This window comes from Microchirus variegatus (genome assembly GCF_963457635.1).
Source record: "Microchirus variegatus genome assembly, chromosome: 16".
Classification (NCBI taxonomy): Eukaryota; Metazoa; Chordata; class Actinopteri; order Pleuronectiformes; family Soleidae; genus Microchirus; species Microchirus variegatus.
Window position 1 is genome coordinate 14,220,012 of NC_139817.1, and position 26,107 is coordinate 14,246,118.

General features: G+C 38.8%; 1 protein-coding gene across 1 annotated transcript in view; it reads right to left on the bottom strand.

Moving 5' to 3' along the window:
• Positions 1-26,107, bottom strand: part of brinp1 (bone morphogenetic protein/retinoic acid inducible neural-specific 1) — a gene marked incomplete at both ends in the record, with an annotated part of 82,467 nt that overhangs the window by 39,201 nt on the left and 17,159 nt on the right. Inside the window, 2 exons of the mRNA XM_083902571.1 lie at positions 7,902-8,071; positions 16,888-17,078. Of these exons, the coding sequence (XP_083758697.1) occupies positions 7,902-8,071; positions 16,888-17,078 (361 nt within the window). The remainder of the gene's footprint in view (positions 1-7,901; positions 8,072-16,887; positions 17,079-26,107) is intronic.

The window sequence follows — 26,107 nt, forward strand, 5'->3', positions numbered from 1 at the left end:
CGGGGAGTACAGCAACAAGAATCATTTATTTTAGGTGATGCATTTCTGGATAGATGGGTCTCAGGTAAATAATAAGAGGGCACGGCGATGGCACAGGCTGCACAGTGGAGATATGACCCGGCTTTTGATTAACGTCTACATGTAGCTATGAACTCCTCAGGTAGACAGAGAGGGGTATTAAGGATGAAAGGTTTGATAAATTCAGCCAGCCACTATGAACATAATCTATCAGTCCCCACATTTATTGGCAAGCAATTTGCACAGACGAGACACACACACACACACACGGGGATCTTTTGCTTGCTGTTCTGACTGATTTAAATTACCAGTGAATTTTATTTAACAATAACATTAGTGGCCCCTTGGGGACCAATTTTATATGTAACCTTAATAGCATGCTAAAATGTGTTTTCATTATTCCAACCGTTGTCGCCTGCACAGCGTGTGCAACCTGTCGGAGTCCAATAACAATCAAACAATTGTTTGTATTTCTCGCTGATTAAAAGACGGCAGAGTTTATAACAAGGGAGCTTAGCGGTGGCGCCTGCACAGATGTCTGATGTCATCAAAGACTGACTGTTTTTCGTCCTGCTGACTGCCCTGCTGTTTGCGCGCTCCTCCGCCGCCTCATTAGTATTCTGATAATAGCACATGCAAACATACATGCATAGTGTTTCGCATACTAGAGATACATATTTTATGCATATGTTCCATTTCATCATTTATTGCTTGAATTGCAGAATATGTGCAGTCGCTTTAGATGCAAAATAATGTCTGGTAGTTTCTTATTACCTATGTATAGCCATACTTTTGTGCATAGAGACAGGTTTTTAACCACATGACTCAGCAAAACATTCCATCTTTCCAAATGTGAAGCGAACAGTTTTTTTTGTTGCTGTTACATTTCGGTCCTCAGATAACAGACGTTCACGGGAAACAGTTCTGTGATATCAGGCGAAGAGCCAAACCAAAGTTGGCGGCGAACCATTTGGGACATTTTCGTTGAAAGGAGGGGGCATTCAGCAGCCTGTCCCTGACATCTGCACAATGTGCAGCCATCTCCAAATTATGGCCTCTTTTCTCTTCAAAACTCAGAGTGGAGTATAATAAAACTGCTCGGCTTTATTTGCTAATGGAAACTCCCTGGGTAACAAAGGTTTCATCAACAAGGTCCGTCCGCATTTGTTTTTTTTCTTGATATTGAAGTCTCCTCTGTTTAATCTCATTGTCAGGACACTGCTGCTGCACAGTACAACAAACAGTAAGACCCTGAATAATCATTGGCTTGAAGGTGCATTTCCTAATAGAGTACTGTGTAACCATTTGTGTTCTGTTGATTCAATGGGTTTTAAAATAAAGCTGTCAAGGTGGTTTCAGTATTGTCTCTGTCTACATTGTGACCTAACAGAATACACGATCACTGAATGCATAAATATTGCTGGATCAGTCTAAATAAGTCAGTATCTATTTAAAAAAAAAAAAATCTATTCATTAATTATTATTTCTTTTTTGGGCTGGGGGTGGGATTAAAGTTTCATGCTTAAATTTAGGATTAAAAATAGTTAGAACATTAAAAAATAACCATCCTCTAGGAGAGGGGTCTCAAACCCGTGGCCCCCCAATCAACGCCCTCTGTCCCTACACATAAAATTATAATGAAAAACTGAATAATACACAAGGTTATATTTATCACATACAAACATTCAACATATAATATATGTTAACCCTAACCCTATATATACTTTAATAACATTTTTCTGCTTGTTATTCTGTTTTTTGCAGATTCATATTGCATCAAAAATACAGTTTGCTTTTTTATCAAAACAAACAAAACAATTCTAAATATTTGACATTTTTAGTCAGTGCACCAGTGGGTTTATATGAGGACATACAGTACAATTGGATATGTTTGCTTATTGATTTTTAGAACGTGTAGAAGCATAGAACAAAAGAAGGCTCTTGTGGGTTCAGCAAAATCACAACATACCATGCAGCACTTTTCTAATATGTAAATAAAACAATTTAAAGTGAATAAGAGAAAACTCATGACATCCGCCTCACAGCATTTTCAGTAAAAAAAGAAAAAAAAAAGTGGCTGTGACTTTTAACTTTCTTACTTGCAGACAGGAAATATCTAAAATAGTTCTGCTGTATTGACATGTGTTTTTCCTCCTGATTGTAAGTTTGCACTCCATAGCAGGTCTCACAGCCATTCTGAATCAATATTGGAGGAGCAAAGCCCTTGTTCTCTGTGTTTATAGATCCTCGCCTTCTGCAGGACTTTGCTTCCTCTGCACATTCTGATCACTGTCTGTCTGCTGGCGACGTGACTGGAGATCTGCAATTTATGCTGCCATAGTATGTAGCCAAGAGATATGAGAAGGCGGTTGAGTATTAGATCATTTCTGGACACAAACTATCCAGCAATCACGCACATTGTTTAGGAGTATACCGAACAAAGGAAATGGAAACATCGCACTTGCATACATCATCTATTTTAAGGTCTGAGACGGCGTTCTGAGGGATTTAAATCCTCACAGTGTCGGTGTCTGACAACATCATGATCGGTATACGCTTCAGTGAGGCACTTGCAATTTCTGAAGGATGTTATAATTACATTAAGTGCTATGCAGAAGCTCTGTGCAACTTCAAATCATATCTTACACAATTAGCATATGGTGTTAAGGAGTTCTGTAATAGTTACTTACAGCTCTGAAGGCTTAGGCAATTTAAAGTGTAATACAGTTTCAGCATTTTTTTTGGGCAGAATCCTTTAAGACTTTTTCATGCGACATGACCTTGAGACTGTGAGAGAGAGTAATGTAAAGGACATATCGTTTGATTTTGCTAATCACTCTACCTCAGACAAATTACACACAGAGAGAAGCTGGGGCTTTTAGGGCCCCCGGGGTAGTGGATTGTTTTGCTCATTAATTAAGCCTAAAACTGCGTCATTACACACAAAAACACACCATGTCCCAAAATGTGACTTTGATGAATCTCTAAAGGCCTACAATAGGTATTAACACTTATACTGTACCGGCACAATTATGTATATTTAACTGCACTTAACAGCGAGTGTTAAGTGCAAACAAAGCAGCCATTTTCCCCCCAACATACACTACTAACTTAATACCCTATGCAAACACTGACATATCTGTTTCACTTCATAGATCAAACCTACCGAGCTTCTATCCTAAACTGCTAAAACTGCAAGACACTTCTATTTCCAGTTCCCTCACTGCTATAAGTTTCCCAGGATGGAATATCTGATAGGTGAAAGACAGGCTATCTTGCATGCCTGTATTACCATTAACTAACTCACTCAATCAGCAATCCATTTGCGAGCCCATTCCCAAGCTCAGACAAAACGTCTTGGCATATGCTGCGGCTCCATCAGTCTTGATCAGCAGATATGCAGTTGTGAGCGCTGTATCGATACTCTCTCCTCTCAACACCTCCCGCCTTTCCATTCCTTAGGAACTGACTCAGCAGCCACTGTCAGGTTTGCTTAATTTTGTCACAGTTGACTTCCTGCTACCTGAGTTCTCATCTGCCAGAGCCCCTTAATCTACTTGTCACTCAGAGCAGCAAAAAAGCCAGAATGGTGTTCCCTGAATGAAGACAAGGAGGTAAAGCACTGGTGGATGATGGGATTGCTGGTTCGGGGGGCTTTGGTGCAGGTGCAGAGGCACAGGTGTGGCAGCAGCTGTGTTAGTTTTGGAGACACTGGAGAGAAGATTGCAATACCCTACTCGCTGATTAGCAAAAAGCCAAAAGGAGGATTGACAACAGAGAGGCTTGAAACAAAACGTGCATAAGAGTAACTTAAAAACAAACAAACACACAGTTTCATTTATAGAAGCATTTATAGGGTTCCTCGTCTCATTTCGCACCCTGACACACTTTATAACAGCTGTACAAACTATTAACTTGTTCCTTGCGCCATCAGTATCCAATTAAGACAAACTCTTTAAGCAAGGCTCTGATGTTTTTAACCATATATCTGCTTAACGCAATTAAACTGCCCTTTATTAATGCTTCTTTTGGCAGAGCCATTGGCAAGAGGAGCATAAGGCTTGCAGTTGTTGTGCTCCAGCTGCCCGGGATGAAGACGTGGAAGGAAGTGAGGTGAGTAAGGGATGGGCAACCCTAAGGGTGTGTGGTGATGCAGAAAGGAGACATAAATTTAAATTAGTTTTCATGGATCTTTGGAGTCAGTGTGTGTCCACTATTGCCTGCAGGATGCTTGCACACTAGCCAGTCTGCACTGCAAAAACGAATAGTTTGGTGAGAATAGCAGTCGACGCGTCCTGTCCTGTTGCATAATGTAAATACATTTTCCATAAGTGCATTTGTCTGTGTGTGTATTTGTACTATTATTTTTATTTTTTTTGCCACTTTAGGACCTTTTCTGGACATAAACACTGACCTTGCCAGGACCAGTAGTCCTCAGAAGAACAAAACCTGGTCCTAAGAGGCAGAGCCTAAATTCTGAGTTTAGTTCTAACATTTAAACTGTGCTTAGGCTATTGTGAGGGATAACACTTCATTTAGGCTGTCTGTGTGTACATGTCTGTATAGTTTGTGTGTGTTCTAGTGCCTGATAATAGTATTTGAGCAACTGTTGGTTTACGGTGCACTTTAATGCTAATATGCTTTCTCAATCTCCACATTTATAGTTGAGGGTGGTTTGGGAACATCTGCGTTCACTGGTGGCTTCAGTTAATTACACTATTACACTATATTAGGAGAAAATAAATAAAAAAATAAAGTCAGCCAATAATTTGCTTTTCTCCATCACTCTGTAACCGACTTTGATCTCATTTGATGCTGCACACGGCATCTGTCTGCAAACAGCGGGGCGCCGAGAAAAGAGTTAGTTGTCTTGCTGAGAAGTTAAAGGTGTTCAGTCTTTCGCCTCCAGTTCTTCATCTAACAGCTCACTGTCGCTGCAGCTCCATGTTTGCTATTTATTATTTATTCCCTGCATTGTTTCAAAAGAATCCTCTATCAGAAAATCCATGGTGGCATAGTGGACAGCACTGTTGCCTTGCTGCAAAAAGACCAGGGTTCTCTCTATATCAGTAGACAGTAAGCCATACGCATTGACTTAATAAACATTTATTCAATTTATTCAACGTCACATTGTATTTAGTGATATTCACAAGAGGTGATGTCTGGATGTACTCTATATATAATATAATAATAAGACATACTGATTTTCGGTGTTGCAGCCTATTTCCACATCTGCAATCTGGCTTCTGCTAAAAAAATTGTGTTTGCAGACTGGTGGAAACCAGAGGAGACTAAATAATTATGATCACCAGGGCTTGAAATTAACACCCACTAACTCACGCTGTACCCCCCCCCCTTTTTTTTTTTTTGCTTCGACTGTGGCAGGTAACAATTCTACCTGAAATGTTCATGGCTGAGGTTTTCAGACCATAAGAGCAAAGTATTGGTACAGAGGCATTAGCTGTTATTATTTTTTTTCCCTCCCTCTCACCCACCCACTCTTTTTTCTTTTTCTAACTGCACAAAATGCCATTTCCTGTACAATCATCTTGTTTTCCATTTCAATCTTGCGTTGCCCTTTAGAATTCACATTTCAGTAAGTGTCTAAAAGTAGGATGAACTCTTTTATACGGATCACAATACTTTGCTGATGGTGTGTACACCAACACACTGTATTGTCTCTATATGTGTTTATTATTTTTTACAAACGCGTGATTTCCCTTTATGTGCACGCAAATATAACATAGTTATGATCTGTTTATTATATGAGTTATTTCACCAATTTCTAGTTGTAACTGCAAAATCCTGAGACATAATTCTCGTGGACATACACTACCGTTCAAAAGTTTGGGGTCACCGATACATTTTTTTTGTGTTTTCCATTAAAATTCACACTTTTATTCAACAGTTGCAAAATGAATAGAAAATACAGTCAAGACATTGACAAGATTAGAAATAATGATTTTTATTCCAAATAATAATTTTGCCCTTTCGTCAAAGAACCAGCAAAACTGTTTTCAGCTGTGCTAACATAATTACACAAGGGTTTTCTAATCATCCAATAGCCTTCTAACGTGATTAGCAAACAAACTTTTCCTTCAAAAATAAGGACATTTCTAAGTGACTCCAAACTTTTGAATGGTCTTGTACTCCTTGCTTAGTTGTTCAGGGTTATCCTCCAACTATACAAGGAGCACAATAGAGGCGAGCACTTCCTGCTGCTGAACTGCAAACATGAACATCAAGTTGACATCCTCACACAACTAAACATCCCAGAAGCAGTGCTGTACACTCGGGTTTACTCCGACTACATGTGACGCATGTCTTGCCTTGCAAAATAGGTGCGTATATGAGCAAGGTCATTGCAGACAAGAGATGTTGCCTCGGGCCCCTCAGGCACAGTAGCATTATTTATTTGTCATTTTAGGTAAACACATGGAATCATGTAATGCTTGCTCCTGCCAAACTGCCCGAGTTGTTGTGGCTCAAGCTTCATTTTTAATTGAATGTTTTGTTTTTCTTGAAATAAATCTGCCTTGAGTGCTATTTTTTTTGTTGTTGTTGTTCATGGACACTGGATTGTATGCTCTGAAAATTACACTTAGGGATCACAGGCTCCCTCCTCCCACATGAAACAAGAATGAATACTCTTCGTACTGACGACTCGTGATATTCATCGCATTGCGGTGGCGTGGGCGTATCGGGAAGAAGACACCATATTGACTTTGATGAGGCGAGTGTGATGGACAGATGCTGCGATATCACAGGTTACACGCTTGTTTGCAAATGGAAGCGATGTGGTCCACAACCCATCCACTGCAAGCGGAATGCAACTGTATTTGTGCTGCGATCAAGTCGATCCATGCGGTGGAAGGCAATGAGCTTCCTTGACCCAAAAAAAAAAAAAAAAACTCTATTCCTTTCCCCCAAACAATTTTCCAAATACACATTACTAGTTAGGGGTTATGTGAAAATGATTCACTATGTTTTTTTGTGTTATTTGTGCATCCCCAAGACTTAGGGAACACATATTCACCATTAACTAGGTGCTTACTAACATACATATAAGAAGCATACTAGCCCTTTATTAGTAAATATTAAGCACATATTAACACCTTATGTAGGAAACATCTTAATTCATGTCGTAATAGAGGTAGAATAAGGTTATGTAGAATAAGGTGTTAATACGTGCTTAATGATTAGTAATAAAGGGCTAGTATGCTACTTATACATGTTAGTAAGCACCTAGTTAATGGTGAATATGTGTTCCCTAATCTGAATGTATATATATATATATTTTTTATTTTTAGTTCAGGAGGTGCATGTTTATAATTATGCTAATGTATTCAGGTGGATTTACTATGTCCACCCTTTACAGTCCGCCCTTCACTGCATTGCTTTACCTTTTTGTCACCGCTACACTTCCATATCAGTAAATTGTGAAATGTTAGTTTTATGACTTTGCGTAGAAAAGAAGTAAAAAGAACAGCTAATGCTTCTCTGAACTAAGTGTTTTTCCCGTGTATTTATTAGTAGTATACACCATCTGCTAGCGGAGTGAGTGAACAAAAAGTTGTTTACCGTCAAATACGTTGTTTGCGTGGGCACACTGTGTTTATGTTTCCCTGGCAAAAACAATCTCTTCATAACAGCTTTCATAGTTTTTTATTTTCTGTTTAGCCTCTATTCAGCAAAGGTGGAAGTGGCAGAGTATAGTAGCAAATAATATTTATAGGATGCTTAGGCTGGCTGGGCAGAGAGTGACAACTGAAATTGCCGTCAATGTTCATTTTAATTACCTCCCGCCTTCTTAATGCTCGATTCAAAGTTAAAAAAACAAAAAAAACAAATGCGTCTTATAAATGTGTTGGATTCGCACTGACCTTGATGGCATTGGTAGAAATCTGAATCTCGTGCAGTTTCCTCATCGTGCCGTCACGGTCAATGAAGTATGATGAGGCCAGCTGATGAAGGGCTTCCACGTTCTGAGTAGTGTTAACAAGCTTCCTGTCCAGCCTGTTCTTGGCTAGGTACATAGTGAGTGCTTCCTCTCCTGCAGGTGGGGACAAGGAAAAAGAAATATGATTAAGTTCATGCTCCATATGCTCAGCAATTTTATGGGGGGAAGACTGACTATTGTATTTAAGCGATGTGGCAAAATAGCAAGAGAAGCGTTTATAAGAGCTTCCGTTCACTTAATAAATAATGACTGTGTCCTGTCAATGTCTTCGTTTGTGAGTGTTGTCCAACTCAGCCTCATCTCAGGTACCAGTAGAGCTCTTAACACATGCGATAAGTCAGAAGTCTAAAAAGGGAAGCAGGAAGTTTCAGCTTGAGAAACCAGGCGCCCCAGTTTTCCAGGAGCAGTCTCGATATTTTGTTACCTTATCCCCAAGCAGGAACCATCGCCTGTAATATACCTAGATTTGCCCCAATACCCAGCATTATTTCCATGAGACGGCTAGAATATTTTACCTCAGTACCACAGGGACTTTATCCTGTTTAGTTTTATTTTGTGTGTGTGTGTGTGTGTGTGTGTGTGTTTTTTTTTTGTCAGCTACCAAGCAGGGGAAAAGACAAGCATAATGAGAAAAAAAATAACATTACTGATTGCAGAAACTTAATTAGTGCAGAGAAAATTAGAAAACGGGGATGAACACACAAGCTGCCGCCACAAGTGTTATAATCTTGAGTTAGAAACTTGAGAAGTGTTGTTCCTTCTCTCTGTATCGTGACATTGTTTGGCATGTTCCACAATTACCACATGCCTGCTGACTGAAGAATATAACTCTGGTTCTTGTCCAAATTAAATGTCTGACCCTGCCTGTTGACACCGTCTGAAGGAAATTCGTAAAATGTCTTTCTTGACGGTATGAAAAGAAAGAAGACGTGAACAGTCTCACCTGATCGAAGGAATTTGGCAGAGACATTTTGATGAGACATCATTGTTGAGGAAGTGGAGACAAATATTTCACTAATTAGATGACATTTTAACACAGCCTTTAATCTCAAACTCCAGAGGATCCCCAACAAATAAAAGAAAAGGCTGAATGCTCTGCCTCTGCATACAACTGCCACTCCCTCGCCTGAATCCTGGAACTGCTACACACAACTCCAATCTATACCGTACCCTTATGCACACACTTAACATCTGAGAGGTAAGTGAAAACCTCTCAAGCCTTGCCTTTTGTGTTTCCCTGCTGTATGATAATTTCCACAGGAAATAGGGGAATTGTATGTTTTCTGAATGACTGACCTTTTAGTGAGTGTCTGCAAAGGAGAGGAAATGTGAACGCTGAGAGCAGCACCAGGGGCCAAATATTTACACAGCACGAGGCAATCGCTCCTATTTGCATGCCATATGTTTGCTTGTTGACACATTGTAAAAGATTGAGCGGGCTTCTCTGTGAATCTCGGCGCAACATTTGTATTTTTTTCTTTCTCCCCTCGCACCACATCTTTCATTTTTGCACAATCAGAAACCGATGCATAAAAAGCAAACACGGGATTTGCTTCCACAAGCGACGTTCCTTTTCAAAATGCATAGCTGAAAGAATGAATCGAGGAATCGATACTAATGGTACTGTACTTTTACAAATGCATATCAGTGTTGTTAATGTTATCATTATTGCCTTAGTGTGTTATGCTACCAACTTCTATCTAGTGTCTCTCTCTCCCTTCCTCTCTCTCTCTCTTCCCCCCATCTCTCTCACACCATCCTTGTCTGTCTACCCACCCTCACCCCCCAAAAAAAGGAATCGATTATGAATCGATTACTTAATGAATACAACTATTTTGAAAATCAATTCATTGGTTTGAAACTTTTTTAATTATTAAAACAATATTTCTGATCGTTTCAGCTTCTTAAATGTGAACATTTTTCTTTGTTTCTTTGCTCTACATAATCATTAAATCTGAATCATTTTGGTTTGTGGACAAAGATTTTTTTTTAACATTTTATGGACCAAACGATTAATCGATTAATCGAGAAAATAATGGACGGATTAATCGATTACAAGATGGCAGTCTCTTGCCTGGTTAGTAGAAGCACTGAGGGGAAGAAGCCGCCATGCTCTGATGCTGCCATGCTCTTTTCCCCTTCAGGGGTTTGCAGAGTTACTTACACACACTTGACTTTACACTGCCGGACAAGAATAATGGACCATCATTAAGCTCTTGATTTGTAGTTTTCTTAAAAAAAAAAAATCTTTATCGCAACTTAGTGTGGCATGAAGTAACTTCTTCTGAACATAAATATTTTGTAATCATTGCTTCCGGTCAGGGAGAAATCATTAGCACTGTGGCTGTAAAAAAAAATCATTTGTGTGCACCTATGTGTAAGAAAAACATTGTGGGGGTATTTAGAAACAGTTTTCCCTCAAAATCAGCACGAGTGTATGTATGTAAAGCAACTAACTAGGTACTAGGTACTAGGTACTAGGTACTAACTACTAACTACTAACTACTAACTACTAACTTAACTACTAGGAATTAGCTACTAGCTACTATAGTAGATAGTAGCTACTATCTACTATAGTAGCTAGTAGCTATATCGTATATAGCTACTAGAATACAATATACTATATCGTATTCAGCAAGCACTCGTGCATTTTTGTGTGTGTATGTATGCGTCTCACTAGTTTCGGGAGAAACCAGTTTGAGTTTTATACCTTCGGACATTCTGGGACATTTAGTTTGGCTGGTCCTCAATTTCTGAGACACCGTCAAAGAGCTGGTTTGAGTGTTATGACCTGTTTGGGTTTCAGGGACAGGGATTCACACATGACACAGTGATGTTCATGAGCCCCAAATACCCTTTATTATTTTATGCATTTAAAGGCGCCATATGTAAGAATGTGGCCAAAAACGGTTACTACACTCAAATTCAAAATACCGAGGACTTTTATGTTTCGTTTTCTCCGCCATTGTAGCTCAGACATAACTGGCAACCTGTGGTTGCTCGGCAGCTGAGACTCTACTGACTGCAATGATTGGTAGGTGGCGCCACATGCCAAAACATAATTTCAAAACATTAACATGATTTGCAGTCTTCAAATCAAATGTTTTAATGTGAATATATTTTGGCTGTACTGTTGTTGTTAGTGAATTCAGTTTGTTATATGAACATTATTTCTGAGTCTCGGTGACATATTAAGAGGATTTTACTATCAGTTGCTTTAGATTTAATACATATTGCACCTTTAAGTATTCCTCTTTGGATATTTGTGGAACCGACTGTAAAAGGCTGGTGTTTAGCATTTTACAATCTTGACTACACTTAAATCAAGACATGAGTAAAAGGCTTCTCTTCTCATAAATAGGTTGATGTTGATCTTATTTTTAAACTTGCACGTTTACTCTGTTCACAGCAGTACAACAACAACTACAAAGAAGTTTCAAGCGTGATGTGGCAGTTTTGACAAGCTGTGTTGTCTTCCGCAACGACCGAGGGCACTGCCGGAGTTGTGCACGTGAACTCTAGCCTCAGGCTTCAGCAACTGCGAGTCATTGCAGTAAACTGTTTTCGCTGAAAACAATAGGTGATTGCAATGAAACGGCCTCTGATGCAGTCACAGGTTGTGTAGTCACTGGAGAGTAGACACAGTCCCTCCTATATGTCAAATCTTGAGCTGCTATGTAAAACAAAGGGGTCACCAGTGCGAGAAATGTGTTTTTGTTTCTCTTAAACTAAAACTGTGCAACTGAGGAAGAAAAAAACCAGAAAATAAATAATAATAATAATGATAAAAAACTTTATTTTTCTTAAAGTGCATTATGTAATAAATCTAAATCAGCTGACCAAAAAATCCTCCTAATATGTCACAGAGACTCAGGAATAATGTTCATATAACAAACTGAACTCACCAACAACAACAGTACAGCCAAAATATTTGCATTAACAAAATATATTTTGCAGACTGCAAATCATGTTTATGTTTTGAAATCATGCTTTGGCATGTGGCGCCACCTACCCCGGTCTACCAATCATTGCAGTCAGTAGAGTCTCAGCTGCCGAGCAACCACGGGTTGCCAGTTACGTCTGAAAACGAAACCTAAAAGACCTTAGTATTTTGAATTTGAATGTAGTAACCGTTTTTGGCCACATACTTACATATGGCACCTTTAAAAACAGCTCATGGTTGACAATAATATACATTCAGGCTGTGTACAGGATTCACCATTATCTATTTGTCATTCAAGTACTGTTGCAGTCTAAACAGTGGATTTTAGAAAATGACTACAAAACATTATTTAGGGATTTTTTTTTTGCATAGTTTAACTCAACACAACTTCTCTAGACCCTTCACAGTTCACAGTGAAACAGAAGCTTACTCAAAACTGATTTAAAAGGCTTGAGGATGTGAAAATGAATTTTTTTTTTGCCTCACATGAAAAATGAATCGTCATTTTTTTTCTCCCTCACTATCTTCTTCTAGCTTTCTTGTAGAGTCTTGGTTGTACAGTAATCACTCTAAAAGCCCTGGGATCCACTGACCACATAGAATTCTTGGGAATTGGCAATAAACTTGATTTTCGCTGTATTGTTCACAGCGGCTGGAGGCGAATCAGACGTCCATACATCTATGTCCCATGGTTTTGTTGTCTTTTTCAGATCCAGTCTCTGGTCTCAGTTAATACTCACACATAGATTGATGGTGTTTTTTTGTTGGGAAATCAGAGTTTTGATTTTTCCCTCTGTTACGGCTTATGCCTCAGCGTGCACGTAATGTTGTCTGGTTCAAAATACACATCCCTTGAAGGCTCTTTTTTAAAAAACACAGCACATGTTATACCCAGACATGACGGGGGTTTGAGGCGATTAAAAGCTTCATACAGGAGTAAGGCAGCAGGCAATTACTTTTAGAAAAGCTTTCAACAATCGGTGCCACTCACTAGTAAATGACTGTTTTAAATACCTAGAACGGACAATAATGACAAAATAATCATCTCTGACGGTTAAGGCTACAAGAAAGGTTTAAAATTTGTCAGTTTCACATTCAATGGGCTGTGACTGGAAGATATAGGGCGTGGGAAACACAGGGTACGGTTATTACCTCACGATACGGTTATGCAATACGATGCCAATGATATCACGATACGGCGATTCTGTGATAATCAATTGCAAGACAATCATATAGCGATATCTGTCTAATTGAAGAAAAGAAATCCGTCTGTGAAAAGTTAAACGTGCAGGATTTCTCTTTTTTATTCACAACATAGAGAACAAAGTGCATAAAGTCTGTTCAAAACATATTGAAGTGTAACTTCCACCCAAGTGTCCGTCATTTGTTTGAGGAGCGGCATTTATTAATCAAAATATCGATATTTGCCCTGGCATATCGATTATCTTATTGCACAAGGGAGGATGTATTCCCAATCTGATATTTTGACCCACCCACAGAAAAGCATTTATCATGAGCTGTTAAACTGGTTTAAGGCTAAATCATCAAATTATTTTGTCCATCACTGCAAAAACTCAAATGATGGTTCCAGGAACAAACAGTGATTTTTGTCATGAAAGACATTTTTTTTTTTTTTTTTTTTTAAGTGAGAAAGAGGTCACACTTTATTAATAGCATCCAAATATCATTTTGTGCTAAAATAGTTTTAAAAATGGGATAAGGGACAGGCTTGCATAATCAGTTGAAATCATTACCTGAAGACAGCTCCCGGTGAGTAAAGAAACGAAGCTTGATGCTGAACCTGCAGGGTGTCCTGCTACATCGTTAAATAAACATATGCTAATCCTAATGTCGGCCGCGCGGCAATAGCCAAAACTTGCAAATAGAAACTTTAAAGACAAGTTTAGGGCATATGGCAGTGGATTTAATTGCGAGGCATCAATCTTTCCTTAACCCTCACCGTCATTACGTGCCTTAATTTGTCCTTATATACCTTTAAATCGCCTTAGGGAGTTCGGATAGTTCTGTTTACAATGAGCGTTACTAATTAAAAACCATTATATATATCCTTGATCGGTCTACATCTACTCAGTAATGTGCGCATTAAAGGCTCAACCCCCGGAAAATAAGTATACGTGCTTGTTCCATGTCAATGGTTATGCACTGTAGCCACTTCTCATGAGTTCAGACAGAGGGAACCTCTAATGGGTCTCTTTACACTTGACCACTCAACTTTACTTCGCCTTGGAGAATACGAGCACGCCCCCTTTGCTCTCGAGTGTATAATGACTCTTGAGACCACATAGAATAGATGGCTAAGGACAGAATTGTCCTCTTCTTACTTTATCACTCGTCAGGTGTGCCCATTTATTGGTTCATATAACTGTGTTCTTTAATGGGCAACCCCCGAGATTGAGATAAGAGCGTGCTGACCCATAACTTGAAACAAAATGGCCTCAAGGTTACAGATAATATGGTGATAACTCAAAGGTAGCAAAGAGGAGCCAGAGGTTAAAATTAATGAAAGGCAAGAAATGCAGTGAGAGAGAGAGAGAGAGAGAGAGAGCGGGAAATATAAAGTAACGCAAGACAAAGAAGGATGCTGTGGTTGAATATGATACTGTGATTATTTCTGTTTTTTTCTCCCCAACATTTTAGCCACCTGGTGCATCCTCGGAGCACAGGAACACTTAATTTCGTTTAACCGTCCGATCACGTTTCAGCCCAATACTGAATTTCCAATTTCCAAAATTAGTGTGGCACCATGAATTACCTTACAAGGCAGCGAACACGATACTGCAACTGTAACCCTCGACACCCGATATCCCTTTGCACCGTTCACTGCAAAACTATCATAGCTTCATCCAAACTGTAAAAAGGTTTCAGATTAAAAAGGTTTCCAGAGGAATTTCTTATTCTATTTTTTTCTACTCCTTCATAATGGAAGAGGAAAAACATGACAAGACGTTATCACAATGTTATATGATTGACTGAAATGATCAAGCTACTATAGACATTGCATACACGTACTATCTACTGCAGGCTTAGAGGTAATGTGTTATATCTTTCAAATGAAGTTGGCAAAATAATCACAGTTGGGTGACTTAATTAATCCCTTTGAGATGGAGATAAGAGATTTGAGAAACAAGCCATTTATTTTCAGCAGAGGTGCTTACCTTTTATGCTGAAATCATCCTTTAGATAATCCCATACCATTTGAGAATGCATAGTACTATAAGTATAAAGTAAGTATTTTTAAATTTTTGTTCAACATTCATCTGTATACTATATTATACAGTACATCCAGACATTTATGAAGAACATTTTGGGGATTATATGCACAGAAATGTAATGGTCTGTGAATGTAACTGCTGTAAAAAAATGTGTTACTTGTTGACGAAATTTGCCAAAAATGTATAAGTCTGTTACGAGGGAATGTTGATTTAGACACAGCCTTGACACTTTCTCTGTGTCAAATTTTGATTGAAAGTGCCAAATAAGATGTGGATGTGTGGAGCTAAAATAGCTGCCTGCAATACGCACAAAGTCGCTGTCAAACTCCTCATGAGATGTTTACACAGAGTGTGGATGAGTTGGCTGAGCCACCACCTGTTTTCTTTGTTTTTTTTTATTTAATTAAAATTTGTTTCCCTGTGTCTCAATCTGGTTTGACACATTTTAAGTGTTTTTTTTTTTTTTTTTTTCACTTTTTTCACCAAACAACATAACTTTTTTGGTTTAGTGCTCACTTTATATATACACTTTCAATGTACAGCATGAGTTATAGATTAAAGGCAGCTGTTTTGAAAGTTTGTGCTCTCCACATTTAGTGGACAGTTAAATCTTGCTCCCACAAGTTTGTGCAACGTGAGAAAGAACCTGATATGTGAGAAACTGATACATTTTCTGCAGAGCAAAATGTCCCTGCCCCACCAAAACCCTCTGGACTGCAGTGATGCCTCCCTTTAGTTTAGAATAGAATAGAATAGAATAGAATAGAATAGAAATACTTTGAGGGGAAATTGTTTTGGCACAGCAGCAAAATACAATACAAAAAAAAAAATCAACATCAAATAAGTGTACACACGTATGTAAAGCAAATAAATGAAACAATGAATGGATCAGGTGCAATGGCATAAGGGAGAGACTCATTTAGGTAGTGGGACGTTGGTCCTGTGGAGGGCGCTGACTAGAAATGACTCAGTTTTGTTGTTTGATCCAAAGCTAAATGTTTAATTTGCCGTAAGTAAAGGTTGGGAAAGTCATACTCGTGCTGGCTTTTCATTTTCTATTCATCAGTCAATGACGGACAGAACTGCTGCTCTGCCCCACATGTCTTCTAAAATGGTCTTTCACCGAGGTCAAGTTAAAGTCACCCACACCCTGCTTTCGGGGGTTGGAAAGTTATTTGTTTGCAAGATTTTCTCCTTTCAGCGTTGTCCTGTTCTCTCCTGTGATGTAGCTGCAGTTTTGCTGTGGGATAGTTTTTTTTTTGCAGCACCCCAGAGAACAACTTGGCCTGAAACTGTTTCCACGAGGCTGTTTTGACATTGTTGCCAACAGGCGGATGAATAATCCAGGACACCATAGTGCTGTGGTTTCACGGTCTCACAGTACAATAATATGGGGTCATTGAACTATTGCATTAATTATATGGGATTAGTAATAATATATGCAATGGAAAAAAGTGAGCCAGCTTTTCAATTATTTATATTATTTCTGTTTAATTAATAAACTTCATATAAAATATTCATTTTGATAATTAGCAGCTCGGTACTTAATACGCTCTTAAATCCAGTCTTATCTGCAGCCAAAGAAAATGTATTTTCCTGTCACATGAAATAGTTTAATTGACGTGCAGCATTTGAGCGAAACCCCAAACCGCACGCATTTTTAATAGCGTGCAAAAACAAATTAGTTAATCAAGCACGAGAGAGCGAAATGAAACCTAGCGAACCACTCTTACCTCCCAGGGTGGCCGAGATGAGGATGTGCGTTCCATATTTTTTTATGATGGTCTCGATGAACTGCTGAGTCGTAGGTCTACGGCCCAGCAAGCGTACGCTGCGCTGGAACTCGGGCATGAGTGGCACAGGGTTCCGGATCAGGTCCCTTCTCTCTATCGCTGTGTTCCTCACCTTCCAACGTGCAAATTCCCTGTCAATCACAGGAAAAGAAACAAAAAAACTGAAAACAAACAAAACAAATATTGCACACTGAAAACTCACAATTACAGTGTTGGGAAACACTACACATGTGGTGGTGTACATTGTTCCTCAGTGTGAAGGCTATTTTCTTCACTCGCAAAATCTACACAATAAAAAACCCAAAGATTTTATTCATTTACGAACAATACAACCCTGCATCCTTGTTGTGTTCGTCTGCAGCTAAGATTTACTTCACAGCACAGTTGTTAAAAAAAAAGATCCTTCAGAATATTTGCGAGGAAGTTCATGTTTGCTGTTGTGCCAACCGAGACACACATCAGAAAACGATTTTCAAAAACAAACATTACTGATATCGCTGCGACTCCGCGTCGGGGAAAACTTAAAAAGGACGGAAAAGGAAAATTAATGTCATGTGGATAAAAAAAACAAAAAAAAACATGCAAAGAAAAAGACAGTTATTGAGTCAAAAGCAATAGCTGAAGCACACCCAGGAACTCAGAGTCAGTGATTAGGGATTCATACATAAATAATTTGTCTGTGTGGTGAAACAACTGTAATAGTCATGAAACAATTGGATTATTAATGCAATTCAGTATATTTTTTTTTCTGTGAAGCACAAAACCAAACAGAGTTTTTTTTTTGTTACAAAAGAACGAACCATTTTGTGATGCAAATTTAATCCCGCACATAATTTAAGAAGGGGCTGATTCATCCATATCGACTGTACAGATACTTAACAAGTTCATCAGACTCATTGTCATTGTATCCTGTAGCCTTTATGTGTGCGATGGGTACACAGTGTAAGTACACATGTACATACATTCAGAAAGGCACATTCTACCTTGAACTGATTAGTGTAAGTCGCTGGACTCTTTCACATTATGCACACTGCAGACATTGGTGTATGAATAATGAGTGTAATTAGACGACAAGTGTTTGACAGACACTCCCTCAGATTGAGCACAAACCAAAGGTATCAGCATCTCGGTAATCTGAGCTCTGCGAAATAAATGCGTGTTGCTTTTACACGAATCGAAACTGAAATATTCTTGTTCATCAAGCAATGTAATTCATTGTTAATTACCAGATGATGAAGGACAGTGTTGACAGAACACATAGACACAGCTGTACAGCGTCGCTATAAATGCAGCCATTTCCCTTCGTTTCTTTGCCAAGTTATTTCTGTTCCACATTTTTTTTTGCACACACAAAATTTGAACACCTTCTTAATTATAATCAAAACACACCAGGAGGCATGGTTAGCTGAGTTAGCACAAAGTGGGTGCCAACTGCTGTTACGGGCAGCCCATGTCCAAATGGAAAGGAATTGGTGCTGGTTCAATCCTGGGGCAGTTCGATAACGGTGTCAGATGTACGTCAAAAGGTCGCGAGAGCAGTAAAACGTGCTCACGAGCAAATGATATTACTGCGTATTAAACAGTTCTCTTTGAGGTTCTCGTTGGAAGTGACGAGGACGGATAGGATCAGGAATGAGGTAATCAGAGGAACAGCACATGTTAGATGTTGTGGAGATAAGATCAGAGAGGCCAGAATGAGATGGTTTGGTCATGTACAGAGGAGGGTTAGTGAATATATTGGTTGAAGGATGCTGGGGTTGGAACTGCCAGACAGGAGGTCTAGAGGAAGACCAAAGAGAAGATTTATGGACGTAGTGAAACGGGACATGAAGTTAGTTGGTGTGAGAGAGGAGGATACAGAGAACAGGGTTAGATGGGGGAGGTTGATTTCGCTGTGGCAACCCCTGAAGGGAGCAGTCGAAAAGGAAAAGAAGAATTAAACGCCCGCGAGTGATAAACAACTACTTGCAAGTGAAGTCTGCTCGCTAAGTTCAAATCTGCTTTCACTGATCACACTGACAGTGAGCCAATCACAAGAGGGCCGGTGCCCGCCCTTGGTCACCACACCTAAACTGTCAAAATTCTGGTGGACTCGTACAAGTAGATTTTAACTTTGCGAGCAGACTTGCATAAGCACACGTGTGACCACGGGGTGCGTAAAACAGGGGCAGCTAAAGGCCACATTATACTTCTCCGACTGCGTAATGCGTTATCCGACTGCGTAACCACGGAGACCCCTCGAGCCTTCATACTTCTGCGTCGTGGACGGACACGCGCTGCAATTTCCCGCCCGATCAGTAGGGGTTGCTGCGCAAGGTTGTTGTGCTTTTGGCTACAGTGAGCAATGGCGTCCGAGAGAGAAAGAGAGAGAAAGACTGTTGTTGTTGAAACAGTGGCCGTTTCTCACTTTTCTGTGTCACGGAACGCAGTTTTAAGATCATTTGAGAAATTGGCCATTTAGAGTCTAAACATGTGGTATTGTGTACGACGTATTTATAGTTTGGCAGCGACGTTGTCGGCGGTGATCAGATCCGCCTCTGTGGACGCTCGGTGCGCACTGTGAGCTGCGTAACCTATGCAGAGCACTTTACGCAGGAGCAGAAATTGGGCTTTAGTTGTTTCTTGTTTGTTTATTGTGCGTGCAATGGAAATATCTGCGCACGTGCAGTCATATTACTTGTTCGTGAGCATCTTTTACTGCTCTCACGAAGGCCATGGGCTGGGGTGCCCCCACCCAGCAAGGCACCCAATAAGCCACTGCTCCTATGCCCGGCTTTGTGTGTGTTCACTCCTGGTGTAATAAGGATGGGTTAAATACACAGGTCAAATTCACTATCAGTAATTGTTGTGTTTGCAATAAAAAAGTAAAACTAAGGCAACCAATTTTATGCAGGGAAGATTCATTAATACAGTTAAACCAAAACTTCAAAGTTTTCTTAAAGTATGTTTCTTTGAAGTCCTCGTCATAATGACGACATAATGAATAGGTTGGTCCCCTCAAATTGATTTGTTACTAAATCTGAATTCCCTGACATGGAGTCAGCACATCTTGACGGCAGCACTTCTTAATGCTCCGTTCAGCAATTATATATGACCCTTTTAAGTTTCATTCCTTTCTGCCGGTGTACTGTTATGTCATCGTATAGGTTCATAATGCAACTAATAATCTTTGAAATCTCCGCTAAAGGAAGGTAAATGCTTACAGCCTTAAAACTGCCTGAGAGCGGCGGTGCAGAAGTATTAAAATGACAGAATGACGACATATAATCTGACAAAACAGACTGCCACGGCTAACGGGGAAAAAAAAATGTCTGCATTTTCTTTTAACTTTCTAATCACTGAGTAATGTTTTCCCAAGCATATATGCAAAAAAAAAATCTGCTTTTGTGTCAGCCTTGCAAAAGTCTTGCACGAAAAAGAGAGAAAAAAAATGCAATTCCTCAATATATCGCAAGGACAAGTTCTCATCTGACGGGACATGGCTCACATCTCATACCAGTACATGCTGATTCAGCTTCCACTCCCTTCCCATTGCTTCGCTTTGTAAAAAGGCGCACACTGCTGTTATTTATGAAATCTGGAACAAACATTCAAATTATGAACACAGCGAGAGACCTTTTTTTTGGGTTTTGATTTACAGCAGATGCACGGGAGAACGTCTTTCTCTCTCTGTTCATTCATCCACTGCTGCCCTCACTGGGTCCTTCCTCCGCTTGTATCTTTCAGTGAATCCTCCCTCAGTGGCTCTGTCACTGCCAATTATTATATAAAACTTTATGTGGCGGCCATATGTACTTGGACCCTTCTGACCCAGATTAGACATGCCAGCAGATGGAACCTGCGACGTGATTCAGTGCTTTACTCCACAGATCCAAGACCAGTTTAATGACCTATCAAAAGAAGTTAAGAGGAGATAAATGGCACTGGGGCTGCATAGGGGGAAAGCGGGAGCAAAGGTGATTATTGCATTATGCTGTTGAGTAACGTGTACGAGGGGGTGGTGCAACACAATAGCAATAAATAAATACTTAAATGCATACATGTCACTATGACACTAAAAGCCTGAGCTGGTGCACTTAATAGCAAAGCCTTACTGTATTTGAGTTGTGATTAATGAATAATATGCATGCCTTGTTCCCACACATTGATGCAATATATTATATATCTAGCATCATTTTTTTGTATATTGAACAGATACGCTGCTGTGATTGTTTTTCCCTCTCAGTGCCCTCACAACTAACATTTTATCTGTGATGAAATAACATTTTCTTTTACAAAACAACAACCGACAATTGATCAACCATCTCCGTCGTCTATCTTCACTACTGTTCAAACGTTTTTTTTTTAATGAATATAACATGAAATGAATCAGAAATACACTCCATACATTGTTAATATGGTAAACGACAATTCTAGCTGCAAACGTCTGGTTTTTAATGGAATATGTACATAGGTGTATAGAGGCCCAGCAACCAGCTCTCCAGTGTTCTAATGGTACATTGTGTTTGCAAATCGTGTTAGAAGGCTATTGGATGATTAGAAAACCCTTGAAAACCCTTGTGCAATGATGTTAGCACAGCTGAAAACAGTTTTGCTGGTTCTTTGACGAAAGGGCAAAATTATTATTTTGAATAAAAATCATTATTTCTAATCTTGTCAATATATTCTTGACTATATTTTCTATTCATTTTGCAACTCTTTTGATGAATAAAAGTGTGACTTAGTGTAGTGTATAAACGCTTGGAATGTCGCTTGACGTCGCTTCAAAATCGGCAGGTGTGTGTTCCTGTGCACCAGTGTGTGCAGTGTGACACTGTCATTGTCTTTTGGCCTTTGCTTGACTATGGGTCTAAAATATAAGCAGACATGATCTGACCATGAGTACATTTATTAGAGAAAATCAACTCAAGGCACTTTGTTAACACCCAAGCGACAATTTCAGGGGGGAAAAAGCAGTATTTTTCTGTATTTACCACTTAAATGAATTGTACAGTGTCTTCAGTGTCTTCAGTGTCTGTCCTTATTAGAACCAAATTACTAAACACGCTCGTGGCTATAACTGAGAACTCATCAGTTCAGGATCAAGTGAATACAAAATCCAGTGTGTAAGTGAGATGAAAGAATGAAAACAAATTAAAATTTTAACAGAATGTACTATCACATTTATGCAAGTGTCCCAGATTTTTTTTTTTTTTTTTTTATTATGTTGGATTTTATGATGTTTACACAAGATGGAATTATCCATCTCTTGCATTAATGGGTCTACAGTAACTTATGGCTATTGTACTGCATTTATCTTGCAAGACTTCAGTCATGATCAACTGAATTAAACTGTTTCACACAAGTGATCGTGTTCTTGACTTAACCCTTAGTGCTGCGTCCATGGTAAATTGTCGTGGGAACAATTCACAACTCCTTATATGGACATCCAGTCAGTGGACGTTTATAGGTCACATATTCAGGCTTTAATATGTGTTGAGTGAAAAGTTAGGATGAATTTTATATCACATTTTTAGTAGTGACATAAAGTATCAATAAGTGAGCAGAATGCACATAGACTGTTTTTCTTTTCTTTATGAATAAAAGGATATAAGACACTATGTTGCACATTCTTATTACCTCTGTATATACTGTACGTAATGGAACAAAGCAGCCAAAATGCTCTGTGTTCTAAGGGTTAAATTAAATATTTGTTTCATTTCTGATGTGCTTTTCATTCTGCACATCAATGCATACAATGTGCACTTTCCCAATGAATTCAGATTAATGGAAAAAGTCTTGGTAACAGTTTAGATTAACTAGGTGCTTACTAACATGCATATAAGCAGCATACTAGCCCTTTATTAGTAAATATTAAGCACATATTAACACCTTATGTAGGAAAAATCTTAATTCATGTCATAATAGAGTAGAATAAGGTTATGTAGAATAAGGTGTTAATATGTGCTTACTGATAAAGGGCTAGTATGCTACTTATATATGTTAGTAAGCACCTAGTTAATGGTGAATATGTTTTCCCTAATCTAATGTGTTACCAAAAGTTGATATGTAGTCCTTTGTAATTTAGTTAATACTAAACTAAAAGTTTTTCTGGTTTTTTTCTGAGTGTTTGTCAGTCGTAGTTTTAGCACTGCCTGCAATCTTTCATCAGAAACGTGTCCAACAAGGATATAGTCACTCAGAGCGGATCTGTTCTAAATGTTGCAGAGAGTGACAGAACAAGACAAAGGTGCCAAAGTGAGCCGTTAGATGAAGAGATGGGAGAGGTGACAGACTGTGCAACTCCATCTCCTCAGAAAGGCAACCACCTCCATTATTATTGTGCCCTGCTGGCTGTGTGGGGAAGTATTCATGCCAGGCACAGCGGGAATTAAGTTTGCAATCAGTTCATCCAGCTATACTGTAAACAGAGGCGTTCACTGTAGCATCACATTTTCTTTTCTCTTATATTTTATACAACACAAGTGTGCAATAAAGGAGAATTCGTCGCCACTCTGATAATCCAGAGAGCTGTAACTGCAGGTTACAACACAATAACAACCGTTCCAATGCACTCCTTCAGGGATACATTTAAATCATATTTACAGGGTTGTGTCCTCAATGATGGAACGACATGACTGAATAAATTAAATAATGACACAGGTGTAATTATAAACTGCATTTATCATTGGTGGGTTTTGGGAGAATTGCACGTTATCAGCTGCAAATGTTCCTTTCTCTTTAAAAGCCAGGTACAGTGTTTTCCCCCCTTTGGCAAACTGCTGCCATGTTTGCCGACAGAGAACGAATGTGCACCCATGCAAAGTGAGTGCATGAAATAATGTGTTTTGTTTTGGGTCATAATTGACACACTTACAGTATGTGTGTGTGTGTGTGTGTGTGTGCGCGTGTGTGCGTGCGGAGACATTTGCTATCTGATCAATGTGTGCACTGAGCAGAGTGTAAAAAAGCTTTTCTACCACATGCATTATTGCCTCAACTCCCTGCCAGTAATGGGATGTTGGAAAAATCTTTACAAATCCCAAACGTGCAAAACATTGTGAGCTTTTAAAGTGGATAATGCATCGTGCAAATCAATACAAATCTTTACAATGATGCAGCATCCTGTACTATAAAATATAATTGCAAGTTTAGAGGCATTCTAGATTCTGTATAATTACAGTATATTTGTATTATTATTTGCTTTATTTATTATTATTATTATTATTATTATTATTATAATAATAAGGTAACCATTTCTCTTTAGATTAGGGAACACATATTCACCATTAAGTATGTGCTTACTAACATATAAGTAGCATACTCGTCCTTTATTAGTAAATATTAAGCACTTATTAACACCATATGTACGTAAAATCTTAATTCATGTTGTAATAGAGGTAGAATAAGGTGTTAATGTGCACTCAATGATTACTAATAAAGGGCTAGTATGCTACTTATAGCACCTAGTTAATGGTGAATATGTGTTCCCTAATGTAAAGTGTTTCCTAATAACAATAATATATGTACAATCTTTTATAATAATAATAATAATAATAATGATATATGTACAATCTAGTATAATAATAATAATATATCTACAATCTATAACAATAATGGATAGAAAGCGTGACGATGGCATGTCACGACACCTTCCAGGCAGCGTGTTGTCTGCTTCAATTAGAGGTGGGATGTATTGACATCCAGTGACTATTCCCTGATGCTCTGACAGGGGCAGGAAATGATCATATAGTGTGTCAGGACAGGCACTTCCTGACATTGGAGCACAGATTATTAAAAAAAAAAGAAGAAGAAAAAAAAGAGGATTCACAAGAGGATGACAGTCGCGCGAAGTGAAAGTGTGGCTGTACAGAGGAAAGAGGGACACTCTTTGGTTGAGAGAAAATGTCTAATTTAGTGAGAAAGTGGCGCAGCGACAACATGCTATTTGGCACCTCATAAATGACAACAGGAGAAAAAAACAAAAAAAACAAAAGCAAGCCAGTGAATTACAGCAACTTGTCATATTTGGCTTCTTGTTTCTTGCTTGTCCTCGTCTCATTCCGTATCAAAGTCTCCTTTACAGGCAAAAATGTCGACACGAAATTCAGAGGGAAAACGCTGCTCAGTTGCAGCTTGAACTCTGACACGTGACGGCGCACACACACACACACACACACACACACACACACACACCCAAACACACACACACACACACACACACACACACACACACACACACACACACAAAAAGCCCGAGCAATTTCCTCTCCACTTGAAGCAACAACAAACATTTATCATGAAACAAAGTCAGATAAAAAATGTTACATTTAGCGATATAAACATGTCATTGTTGTCACAAAAAAAAAACGCCCTGACTTTATTTGAAGCAGACTATAAAGGGGAACAGCGTGACATCCGGCATTTCACGAGGACGATTTGAAAGACGTGTCTGTTGTCGGAATGAAAACGATAAAACAAGAACAAAACTGCAGTTTGTGCAGCGGTCTCTTCTTCTATCTGCTCAGCACTGTACTGTCTAATAATAATAATATATAAACTGTGCAGTGATAATAAAGCAGCGCTTTGGCAAATATTTACACCTGTACTATAATGTGATATCAGTGCAAAAGATACTTTTAAAGCACCGTAAAATGGAATTTCTTTAGTAAGAGTTATTACTGAACTCAGTTAATAGCACATTTTGGCTCATACTGAACTGAATCATGATTTGTTTTAAATCCTTAAAGAGAAAATCCAATTGCACCATAATGAACCTTTCTTGCTCTGCCCCGTAAAACTTAAAAAAATCTTATTAAGTATAATTTTTCAGCGAAGTCAACAGCAATTGTTGCTCGGCGGTGTGGAAAACCGCGTCACATTTATACGACTCGAAAAATATCTCAATCTGTGACGGACGTCTTTATTTTTCGGCTCCAAGTTTTATTTCATGGATAAAGATACAATATTCATCAGGTTAAAAGTCTCGCTATACTCACATATACAATATTGATGCCGCTGAAGCCACAACAAATGTTTTATTTAGGCTTATGTTATCAGGTAGAACACTTTTGTCCACTGAAAGCCGTCTCATCCAGGGTAGAATGGAGTTATCCAGTTGTCCATGATTCATGTTTTATATTCGAGTCATTCAGCATCATTATATACGTCTGGAAAACTA